The sequence below is a fragment of the Electrona antarctica genome (assembly GCF_951216825.1).
Source record: "Electrona antarctica genome assembly, chromosome: 8".
Lineage (NCBI taxonomy): Eukaryota > Metazoa > Chordata > Actinopteri > Myctophiformes > Myctophidae > Electrona > Electrona antarctica.
This window is the reverse complement of record NC_136789.1, coordinates 38,501,154-38,513,668: the sequence shown is the minus strand read 5'-3', so window position 1 is coordinate 38,513,668 and position 12,515 is coordinate 38,501,154. Positions and strand designations below refer to the sequence as shown.

Sequence of the window (12,515 nt, the reverse complement as noted above, 5' to 3'; positions counted from 1 at the left end):
AGTTCTACTGGATCTCTTCTCCAATAGTCCCTCCCTGACATTTAGTTCTACTGGATCTCTTCTCCACTAGTACCTCCCTAAGATTTAGTCTAGTTTTTATTTGTTGACGGAATTGTCAAGTTAGTCTTAGTCATCATAGCTTAGTTTAAATGTAGTTTTAGTCGGTGACAAAAAGGTAATCGGTACATTTTCCGCCCTAGTGTTAGTCGACGAATTTAACTCTGACTTACTGTTGGTATTTATGTAGTGTAGACTGCAGCAGACCCAGGGAATAGACAGGACTTACTGTTGGTATTTATGTAGTGTAGACTGCAGCAGACCCAGGGAATAGACAGGACTTACTGTTGGTATTTATGTAGTGTAGACTGTAACAGACCCAGGGAATAGACAGGACTTACTGTTGGTATTTATGTAGTGTAGACTGCAACAGACCCAGGGAATAGACAGGACTTACTGTTGGTATTTATGTAGTGTAGACTGCAGCAGACCCAGGGAATAGACAGGACTTACTGTTGGTATTTATGTAGTGTAGACTGCAGCAGACCCAGGGAATAGACAGGACTTACTGTTGGTATTTATGTAGTGTAGACTGCAGCAGACCCAGGGAATAGACAGGACTTACTGTTGGTATTTATGTAGTGTAGACTGCAGCAGACCCAGGGAATAGACCAGTCCAGAGGCGAAGCTGAGCTGCTCTCCTCTGGATCCCCTCATGGACGGTCCCTGCAGAGTCTCTCCTCCGTTCAGGTCAAACTTCTCCTGGGCCTGCTTGCTGATCAGCTCCGCCTGCAGGGGAGATGACAATGACAGTTATGACACCCTGACGTGTTACAGATAGTTTATCAGATCTCACACACCTTACAGATAGTTTATCAGATCTCACACACCTTACAGATAGTTGTACAGATCACACACACCTTACAGATAGTTGTACAGATCTCACACACCTTACAGATAGTTGTACAGATCTCACACACCTTACAATTTTACAATTTACAATTTAGGCATTTAGCAGACGCTCTTAATCCAGAGCGACTTACAATAGGCAAGAACAAAAAGCATGGGAATACATCACATATGTAACAAAATGCATTTATCGCGAAACATGCGTAAGCTAAGACCGTGACTAGAACATATCTATATAATGACACTATACATATAAACTATAACTAGAACATATCTATATAATGACACTATACATATAAACTACACATATGTGCTATACTATGCTGTACATATATACTATGAAGTGCTATGACTACATACAAGGCACTTATTGTGCTGTCTACATGACATGCTATAAGTCTGTTTCAAATGCTATATAAGTCTAAGAAGTGCTGTCTAAGGGGGTAGGGTAAGTGCTATGGGCCATGATGGAGTCTGAAAAGGTGGGTTTTCAGACTACGGCGGAAGATCGGGAGTGATGCTGCAGTTCTGATTGCAACGGGAAGTGCATTCCAGTGCATTTACAGATAGTTGTACAGATCACACACACCTTACAGATAGTTTATCAGATCACACACACCTTACAGATAGTTTATCAGATCTCACACACCTTACAGATAGTTTATCAGATCTCACACACCTTACAGATAGTTTATCAGATCTCACACACCTTACAGATAGTTTATCAGATCTCACACACCTTACAGATAGTTTATCAGATCTCACACACCTTACAGATGAGCCGTGGAATGAGCAGCAACACCAGGATGCAGTCATGATCTCCTCCGTGACGCAGGAAGGAGTCTGGCATGAAGGACGTCAGCAGAGACACCTGGCGGTTGGCCTGGGAGACCTCCATCTGGCGTAGCTCCATCTCTATGGCCTGGAAGACAGAATATATTTAACATGAACCTCCATCTCTATGGCCTGGAAGACAGATAACACAGAATATATTTAACATGAACCTCCATCTGACGTAGCTCCATCCCTATGGCCTCTAGAACACAGAAGATATTTAACATGAACCTCCATCTGACGTAGCTCCATCCCTATGGCCTCTAGAACACAGAAGATATTTAACATGAACCTCCATCTGACGTAGCTCCATCCCTATGGCCTCTAGAACACAGAAGATATTTAACATGAACCTCCATCTGACGTAGCTCCATCCCTATGGCCTCTAGAACACAGAAGATATTTAACATGAACCTCCATCTGACGTAGCTCCATCCCTATGGCCTCTAGAACACAGAAGATATTTAACATGAACCTCCATCTGACGTAGCTCCATCCCTATGGCCTCTAGAACACAGAAGATATTTAACATGAACCTCCATCTGACGTAGCTCCATCCCTATGGCCTCTAGAACACAGAAGATATTTAACATGAACCTCCATCTGACGTAGCTCCATCCCTATGGCCTCTAGAACACAGAAGATATTTTACATGAACCTCCATCTGACGTAGCTCCATCCCTATGGCCTCTAGAACACAGAAGATATTTAACATGAACCTCCATCTGACGTAGCTCCATCCCTATGGCCTCTAGAACACAGAAGATATTTAACATGAACCTCCATCTGACGTAGCTCCATCCCTATGGCCTCTAGAACACAGAAGATATTTAACATGAACCTCCATCTGACGTAGCTCCATCCCTATGGCCTCTAGAACACAGAAGATATTTAACATGAACCTCCATCTGACGTAGCTCCATCCCTATGGCCTCTAGAACACAGAAGATATTTAACATGAAATCCATGTTTTGACAGGCCCTTGCTAGGCTCCTCCTAGCTCTGAGCATGGTGTTGCTAGGTGGTCTAGCTCTGAGCATGGCGTTGCTAGGTGGTCTAGCTCTGAGCATGGCGTTGCTAGGCAACACCATGCTCTGAGCATGGTGTTGCTAGGTGGTCTAGCTCTGAGCATGGTGTTGCTAGGCTCCTCCTAGCTCTGAGCATGGTGTTGCTAGGTGGTATAGCTCTGAGCATGCCATCATCCCTCTCGGCACAGGGATGATGATCAAAGATGGACGCCCAAACAGGTGCAGCTGTAAACATGCTTATAGAACCTAGCTCGAGTTAACATGTAAAAAAAGCTTTCTTTGATGGCATCTTAACACATCTTGTGCCCAAGACGTCTGTGGACGTCCTGGGTATTGCGCAACGTGCATAGCCCAAGACGTCTGTGGACGTCTTGAAAAAAAAAAAAAAAAAAAGGGGGTTTTTTTTTTTTTTTTTTTATTATTTTTTTTAGTAAAAAAAATCAGAAAAATCTAAACACTTTTTTTTTTTTTTTTTTAACACGTGGTGCCAAAGTTTGTTTTTTTCGCCATTGAGAATGCATTTGGCGTTTAAATTAAATAACTCAGAAACTATAAAACATTTCAAAGTAAAAAGTTCCAGCATGTGTCTCCACAGTCAGCTGAATTATAAAAAATGTGAATGGATTTTCTAGGTGAAAGTGAGTTTGGGCAGTTAAGCGTGGGCTCTCAATGTGTTAAGATAGATGTAGACCTATTTGACAGTGTACAAACATCTTAGGATAGATGTAGACCTATTTGACAGTGTAGAAACATCTTAGGATAGATGTAGACCTATTTGACAGTGTAGAAACATCTTAGGATAGATGTAGACCTATTTGACAGTGTAGAAACATCTTAGGATAGATGTAGACCTATTTGACAGTGTAGAAACATCTTAGGATGGATGTAGACCTATTTGACAGTGTAGAAACATCTTAGGATAGATTTAGACCTATTTGACAGTGCAGAAACATCTTAGGATAGATGTAGACCTATTTGACAGGAACATAATTGTCTTCCTTGATGTATTAATGAGCATCAACGACCATCAGCTGGGCAGTCACAGACACACAGCTCCCCTCTACAGTGCTCTACTACTGAAAGTGACTCAGTCTCATTTCTCTCCAAAAGCACTTGAATATGATGGAATATGATTAAAGCTCACATTTCATATCACACACACCATGATTCACTAGCCCCCCTGGTCTATTGTCTGGTCTGACATGAGTCTCAGCACTAGTTAATAGTTAGTATGGTATAGTTACCTTAGCATAAGCTTTGGTTTCTGTATAGTATAGTATAGTATAGTATAGTATAGTATAGTATAGTAAATCTTACCTTAGCATAAGCTTTAGTTTCTGTATAGTATAGTATAGTATAGTATAGTATAGTATAGTATAGTATAGTATAGTATAGTATAGTATAGTATAGTATAGTATAGTATAGTAGTGGGAAGAGTGCAAAGCATTGCGGACTGGCACTGCTGCTGCAGCCTGCACAACATGAAGCTTATCAACATGACAACACCGTGTCCCGACATACTGTCCCTTATTATCGTAAAGTCGGGTAGTGTACACTGTTTATTTTTGCACCGAGGAGCCATGTGTGTCTAACTGTCTGAGTCTGACTGTACGTTGCCTCGGTAAAAACAAAAGGGAAGCCTGACGTATGCTTCGCCGTACCACGTGTATGTTAAACAAATAGCTGATCTGCAAGCTCACAACGCGTCGCCTCCGCAACACGTTGTGAGCTAGTAGATCGGCTATTTAAATATATATATATATATATATTTTTTTAAAGTACCTAAATATTTATTTGATGCTCATATTATCCTTAGGAAGTATTAAGTCGTTTTTATTAGAATATGCATTTAGGGCTGGACCACACATGGACCATTGGACCTAGCTGCAATTTCCAACTCTAGATTTGTTTTTATAATGGTATGAATCTAGAGTTGCAATACCCTCCATTGACTCACCAGTCCCCACCTATCCAATAAATATAGTTTTTCTATAAGTTATTCATGCATCCCTCTTTTATCCATCCGGCGAGACGGGTCGCCACATTTTGGAGTACCAAGTAACTTCTCCAGGTGCTCCTCTGAGTACTAGACCAAAAACGTTGTGTGCAGCCCTGAGTATAGTATAGTATAGTATAGTATAGTATAGTATAGTATAGTATAGTATAGTATAGTATTATAGTAAATCTTACCTTAGCATAAGCTTTAGTTTCTGCGAACTTGATCTTAAAGTCAAACATCTCAGCAGGAGGAGGAGCCTGTTGGACCTGCTCAGCGCTGGCATTCTGCTGATTGGTCAGTTCTCTGTTGGTCTCCTAGTGTGCGCACACACACACACACACACACACACACACACACACACACACACACACACACACACACACACACACACACACACACACACACACACACACACACACACACACACACACACACACACACACACACACACACACACACACACACACGACATACTGATGATCATAGCAGCTCAATTCTCGTTCATTAGTGTGTGTGTGTGTGTGTGTGTGTGTGTGATTCGACTACCCCCCCCCCCCCCCCCCCCCTCTCCCCCACAACAACGGATAACCACACCTGCATTTCATCAACACTATTCTCACGTGGCACGACTGTTGCCCCTCACGGAATCCTTGGTAAATGGAAAATGGAACGGAAGCTCTGATCATGAGTAAAATATAAATGCTTCCGTCGTACAGTCTGGAGCAACGGAAGCTCTGATCATGAGTAAAATATAAATGCTTCCGTCATACAGTCTGGAGCAACGGAAGCTCTGATCATGAGTAAAATATAAATGCTTCCGTCATACAGTCTGGAGCAACGGAAGCTCTGATCATGAGTAAAATATAAATGCTTCCGTCGTACAGTCTGGAGCAACGGAAGCTCTGATCATGAGTAAAATATAAATGCTTCCGTCGTACAGTCTGGAGCAACGGAAGCTCTGATCATGAGTAAAACAGCTAAAACAGGTACAGTGTACCTGTAGGCTAGCGGTGAGCTCTCGGTACTTGTTGATAGTAGTCTGGTAGTCAGCCATGGTCTCCTGGGCAGCGTCCAGTCGGCGGTCAGCCTCACGGAGCTTCATGGAGCTCAGGTCCAGCTGCTCTCTGACCTCCATCTCCGTCTCCCTGTGGTTCTCCTGAAGCTCATCATTCATGTCGTTGATGGACTCCTGTTGGGAGGGGAGGGGGGAGAGGAGAGGAGAGGAGAGGACGTTATTGCAGCAGGAAGAATGCCTCGTATCTCCTAATCCAGGGAGCTCTGTGTAGTAGTGTAGTAACTGACCAGCTCTCCATGGATTTGATCAGATGGATATACTAAGCTCTTCATTTCTGACTTCTGACCTGCCTCTCGTTCAAAATATGAACGCGAGGGATCATCGAGCGATTTTATCGTTACGATAGCGAGGTAAGCAAGCAAAAATATGTTCACTAGTTAGTGAACCTTCATTAGAACTAGTTAGTGAACCTTCAGTAGAACTAGTTAATGATCATTCAGTAGAACTAGTTAGTGAACCTTCAGTAGAACTAGTTAGTGAACCTTCAGTAGAACTAGTTAGTGATCCTTCAGTAGAACTAGTTAATGATCCTTCAGTAGAACTAGTTAATGATCCTTCAGTAGAACTAGTTAGTGAACCTTCAGTAGAACTAGTTAATGATCCTTCAGTAGAACTAGTTAGTGAACCTTCAGTAGAACTAGTTAATGATCCTTCAGTAGAACTAGTTAGTGAACCTTCAGTAGAACTAGTTAGTGAACCTTCAGTAGAACTAGTTAGTGAACATTCAGTAGAACTAGTTAATGATCCTTCAGTAGAACTAGTTGGTGATCATTCAGTAGAACTAGTTAGTGAACCTTCAGTAGAACTAGTTAATGATCCTTCAGTAGAACTAGTTAGTGAACCTTCAGTAGAACTAGTTAGTGAACCTTCAGTAGAACTAGTTAATGATCCTTCAGTAGAACTAGTTAGTGAACCTTCAGTAGAACTAGTTAGTGAACCTTCAGTAGAACTAGTTAGTGAACCTTCAGTAGAACTAGTTAATGATCCTTCAGTAGAACTAGTTAATGATCCTTCAGTAGAACTAGTTGGTGATCATTCAGTAGAACTAGTTAGTGAACCTTCAGTAGAACTAGTTAGTGAACCTTCAGTAGAACTAGTTAATGAACCTTCAGTAGAACTAGTTAATGATCCTTCAGTAGAACTAGTTAGTGAACCTTCAGTAGAACTAGTTAATGATCCTTCAGCAGAACTAGTTAATGATCCTTCAGAAGAACTAGTTAATGATCCTTCAGTAGAACTAGTTAATGATCCTTCAGTAGAACTAGTTGGTGATCATTCAGTAGAACTAGTTAGTGATCCTTCAGTAGAACTAGTTAGTGAACCTTCAGTAGAACTAGTTAATGATCCTTCAGTAGAACTAGTTAATGAACCTTCAGTAGAACTAGTTAATGATCCTTCAGTAGAACTAGTTAATGATCCTTCAGTAGAACTAGTTAATGATCCTTCAGTAGAACTAGTTAATGATCCTTCAGTAGAACTAGTTAATGAACCTTCAGTAGAACTAGTTAATGATCCTTCAGTAGAACTAGTTAATGATCCTTCAGTAGAACTAGTTAATGATCCTTCAGTAGAACTAGTTAATGATCCTTCAGTAGAACTAGTTAGTGATCCTTCAGTAGAACTAGTTAGTGAACCTTCAGTAGAACTAGTTGGTGATCATTCAGTAGAACTAGTTAATGATCCTTCAGTAGAACTAGTTAGTGATCCTTCAGTAGAACTAGTTGGTGATCATTCAGTAGAACTAGTTAATGATCCTTCAGTAGAACTAGTTAGTGATCCTTCAGTAGAACTAGTTAGTGAACCTTCAGTAGAACTAGTTAATGATCCTTCAGTAGAACTAGTTAGTGAACCTTCAGTAGAACTAGTTAATGATCCTTCAGTAGAACTAGTTAGTGATCCTTCAGTAGAACTAGTTAATGATCCTTCAGTAGAACTAGTTAATGATCCTTCAGTAGAACTAGTTAGTGAACATTCAGTAGAACTAGTTAATGATCCTTCAGTAGAACTAGTTAGTGAACCTTCAGTAGAACTAGTTAATGATCCTGCAGTAGAACTAGTTAATGATCCTTCAGTAGAACTAGTTAATGATCCTTCAGTAGAACTAGTTAGTGATCCTTCAGTAGAACTAGTTAATGATCCTTCAGTAGAACTAGTTAATGATCCTTCAGTAGAACTAGTTAATGATCCTTCAGTAGAACTAGTTAGTGAACCTTCATTAGAACTAGTTAATGATCCTTCAGTAGAACTAGTTAATGATCCTTCAGTAGAACTAGTTAATGATCCTTCAGTAGAACTAGTTAGTGAACCTTCAGTAGAACTAGTTAATGATCCTTCAGTAGAACTAGTTAATGATCCTTCAGTAGAACTAGTTAGTGAACCTTCAGTAGAACTAGTTAGTGAACCTTCAGTAGAACTAGTTAATGATCCTTCAGTAGAACTAGTTAGTGAACATTCAGTAGAACTAGTTAGTGAACCTTCAGTAGAACTAGTTAGTGAACCTTCAGTAGAACTAGTTAGTGAACCTTCAGTAGAACTAGTTAGTGAACCTTCAGTAGAACTAGTTAGTGAACCTTCAGTAGAACTAGTTAGTGAACCTTCAGTAGAACTAGTTAGTGAACCTTCAGTAGAACTAGTTAGTAAACCTTCAGTAGAACTAGTTAATGATCCTTCAGTAGAACTAGTTAATGATCCTTCAGTAGAACTAGTTAATGAACCTTCAGTAGAACTAGTTAATGATCCTTCAGTAGAACTAGTTAATGATCCTTCAGTAGAACTATTTAATGATCCTTCAGTAGAACTAGTTAATGATCCTTCAGTAGAACTAGTTAATGATCCTTCAGTAGAACTAGTTAATGATCCTTCAGTAGAACTAGTTAATGATCCTTCAGTAGAACTAGTTAGTGAACCTTCAGTAGAACTAGTTAATGATCCTTCAGTAGAACTAGTTAATGATCCTTCAGTAGAACTAGTTAATGATCCTTCAGTAGAACTAGTTAGTGAACCTTCAGTAGAACTAGTTAATGATCCTTCAGTAGAACTAGTTAGTGATCCTTCAGTAGAACTAGTTAGTGAACCTTCAGTAGAACTAGTTAGTGATCCTTCAGTAGAACTAGTTAGTGATCCTTCAGTAGAACTAGTTAGTGAACCTTCAGTAGAACTAGTTAGTGAACCTTCAGTAGAACTAGTTAATGATCCTTCAGCAGAACTAGTTCATGATCTGCTCTCCCCAGGCCCAGGACCTGTGCGTTGCACCAGAGTCCCAGCACCAGAAACTTCATTCAGGAGTGGTGGGCAATGGTGCTGCGGTTCCGCTTGCTGCTTGCATGGCCCTCCTAAAGGCCTCACGAGGGTTGTTGGGCTTCCTCCTTACGGAGGACACAGGCTGGGGCGCTAACCCATACTGCTCACCTCCTCACGGAGGACACAGGCTGGGGCGCTAACCCACACTGCTCACCTCCTCACGGAGGACACAGGCTGGGGCACTAACCCACACTGCTCACCTCCTCACGGAGGACACAGGCTGGGGCACTAACCCATACTGCTCACCCGGGTGCCGTCTACATTCCGGCTGTCACCCATCTCTCCGGTGGTCACCAGACTATACCTGGTTGTCACATAGTCTATTCCTATGAGTCACTATAAATAGAAGAACTGTGTAGTATAGTGTAGTATATCAGTAGAGCTCAGGGTGTGTGTAGTAGTGTAATAACTGACCAGGTCAGTGACCGTCTCTCTGAGCTCAGGGTGTGTGTAGTAGTAGTGTAATAACTGACCAGGTCAGTGACCGTCTCTCTGAGCTCAGGGTGTGTGTAGTAGTGTAATAACTGACCAGGTCAGTGACCGTCTCTCTGAGCTCAGGGTGTGTGTAGTAGTGTAATAACTGACCAGGTCAGTGACCGTCTCTCGGAGCTCAGGGTGTGTGTAGTAGTAGTGTAATAACTGACCAGGTCAGTGACCGTCTCTCGGAGCTCAGGGTGTGTGTAGTAGTGTAATAACTGACCAGGTCAGTGACCGTCTCTCGGAGCTCCCGGACCTTCTCCTCCAGGTCAAGGTTCCTCTCCGTGAGAGTCTCCACCATCTCCTCTGAGCCCAGAGCTGCATCCACCTAGAACACACACACACACACACACACACACACACACACACACACACACACACACACACACACACACACACACACACACACACACACACACACACACACACACACACACACACACACACACACACACACACACACACACACACACACGGTAAACCTATCCGTTTAACACATTCCCACCGAGATTAATCAATGAATTCACCTCGTATTGCCGTTCAACCCTTATTTTGAAGATCCAAAACGTGGCGAGCGGATGTTGTGTTGACATAATGGTGTGTGTGTTGTCCAGATGGATGTTGTGTTGACATAATGGTGTGTGTGTTGTCCAGATGGATGTTGTGTTGACATAATGGTGTGTGTGTTGTCCAGATGGATGTTGTGTTGACATAATGGTGTGTGTGTTGTCTAGATGGATGTTGTGTTGACATAATGGTGTGTGTGTTGTCCAGATGGATGTTGTGTTGACATAATGGTGTGTGTGTTGTCCAGATGGATGTTGTGTTGACATAATGGTGTGTGTGTTGTCCAGATGGATGTTGTGTTGACATAATGGTGTGTGTGTTGTCCAGATGGATGTTGTGTTGACATAATGGTGTGTGTGTTGTCCAGATGGATGTTGTGTTGACATAATGGTGTGTGTGTTGTCCAGATGGATGTTGTGTTGACATAATGGTGTGTGTGTTGTCCAGATGGATGTTGTGTTGACATAATGGTGTGTGTGTTGTCCAGATGGATGTTGTGTTGACATAATGGTGTGTGTGTTGTCCAGATGGATGTTGTGTTTACATAATGGTGTGTGTGTTGTCCAGATGGATGTTGTGTTGACATAATGGTGTGTGTGTTGTCCAGATGGATGTTGTGTTGACATAATGGTGTGTGTGTTGTCCAGATGGATGTTGTGTTGACATAATGGTGTGTGTGTTGTCCAGATGGATGTTGTGTTGACATAATGGTGTGTGTGTTGTCCAGATGGATGTTGTGTTGACATAATGGTGTGTGTGTTGTCCAGATGGATGTTGTGTTGACATAATGGTGTGTGTGTTGTCCAGATGGATGTTGTGTTGACATAATGGTGTGTGTGTTGTCCAGATGGATGTTGTGTTGACATAATGGTGTGTGTGTTGTCCAGATGGATGTTGTGTTGACATAATGGTGTGTGTGTTGTCCAGATGGATGTTGTGTTGACATAATGGTGTGTGTGTTGTCCAGATGGATGTTGTGTTGACATAATGGTGTGTGTGTTGTCCAGATGGATGTTGTGTTGACATAATGGTGTGTGTGTTGTCCAGATGGATGTTGTGTTGACATAATGGTGTGTGTGTTGTCTAGATGGATGTTGTGTTGACATAATGGTGTGTGTGTTGTCCAGATGGATGTTGTGTTGACATAATGGTGTGTGTGTTGTCCAGATGGATGTTGTGTTGACATAATGGTGTGTGTGTTGTCCAGATGGATGTTGTGTTGACATAATGGTGTGTGTGTTGTCCAGATGGATGTTGTGTTGACATAATGGTGTGTGTGTTGTCTAGACCGGATGTTGGTCTCTGGCTGGGTCACACTCGACACCTCGATGCTAACGTCAGTAGCCTATCGACTCGATCGGTTCAAAACATGTATAAAACATACATTTACGTCATTTCACAGATTTCCGCGCATGGTGGGCGGCCAGACTAGAGCATGGCAGCCAGACTAGAGCATGGTGGCCAGACTAGAGCATGGTGGGCAGACTAGAGCATGGTGGCCAGACTAGAGCATGGTGGCCAGACTAGAGCATGGTGGCCAGACTAGAGCATGGTGGCCAGACTAGAGCATGGTGGCCAGACTAGAGCATGGTGGGTGGCCAGACTAGAGCATGGCAGCCAGACTAGAGCATGGTGGGTGGCCAGACTAGAGCATGGTGGCCAGACTAGAGCATGGTGGGTGGCCAGACTAGAGCATGGTGGCCAGACTAGAGCATGGTGGCCAGACTAGAGCATGGTGGCCAGACTAGAGCATGGTGGCCAGACTAGAGCATGGTGGCCAGACTAGAGCATGGTGGGTGGCCAGACTAGAGCATGGTGGCCAGACTAGAGCATGGTGGCCAGACTAGAGCATGGTGGGTGGCCAGACTAGAGCATGGTGGGTGGCCAGACTAGAGCATGGTGGCCAGACTAGAGCATGGTGGCCAGACTAGAGCATGGTGGCCAGACTAGAGCATGGTGGGTGGCCAGACTAGAGCATGGCAGCCAGACTAGAGCATGGCAGCCAGACTAGAGCATGGCAGCCAGACTAGAGCATGGTGGCCAGACTAGAGCATGGTGGGCAGCCAGACTAGAGCATGGTGGGCAGCCAGACTAGAGCATGGTGGCCAGACTAGAGCATGGTGGCCAGACTAGAGCATGGTGGCCAGACTAGAGCATGGTGGCCAGACTAGAGCATGGTGGGCAGCCAGACTAGAGCATGGCAGCCAGACTAGAGCATGGTGGCCAGACTAGAGCATGGCAGCCAGACTAGAGCATGGTGGCCAGACTAGAGCATGGTGGGCAGCCAGACTAGAGCATGGTGGCCAGACTAGAGCATGGCAGCCAGACT

At 43.0% G+C, this 12,515-nt stretch overlaps 1 protein-coding gene across 4 annotated transcripts in view; it reads right to left on the bottom strand.

Annotated features, from left to right (window-relative positions):
• Window positions 1–12,515, bottom strand: part of LOC306928450 (dynactin subunit 1-like) — a 142,326-nt gene that overhangs the window by 45,807 nt on the left and 84,004 nt on the right. For all 4 annotated transcript variants that reach the window (XM_079508578.1, XM_079508577.1, XM_079508576.1 and 1 more), the window contains 5 exons: window positions 9,843–9,947; window positions 5,765–5,956; window positions 4,959–5,081; window positions 1,676–1,828; window positions 623–786 (listed from right to left, as the gene is read on the bottom strand). In XM_079508578.1, the coding sequence (XP_079364704.1) occupies window positions 623–786; window positions 1,676–1,828; window positions 4,959–5,081; window positions 5,765–5,956; window positions 9,843–9,947 (737 nt within the window). The remainder of the gene's footprint in view (window positions 1–622; window positions 787–1,675; window positions 1,829–4,958; window positions 5,082–5,764; window positions 5,957–9,842; window positions 9,948–12,515) is intronic.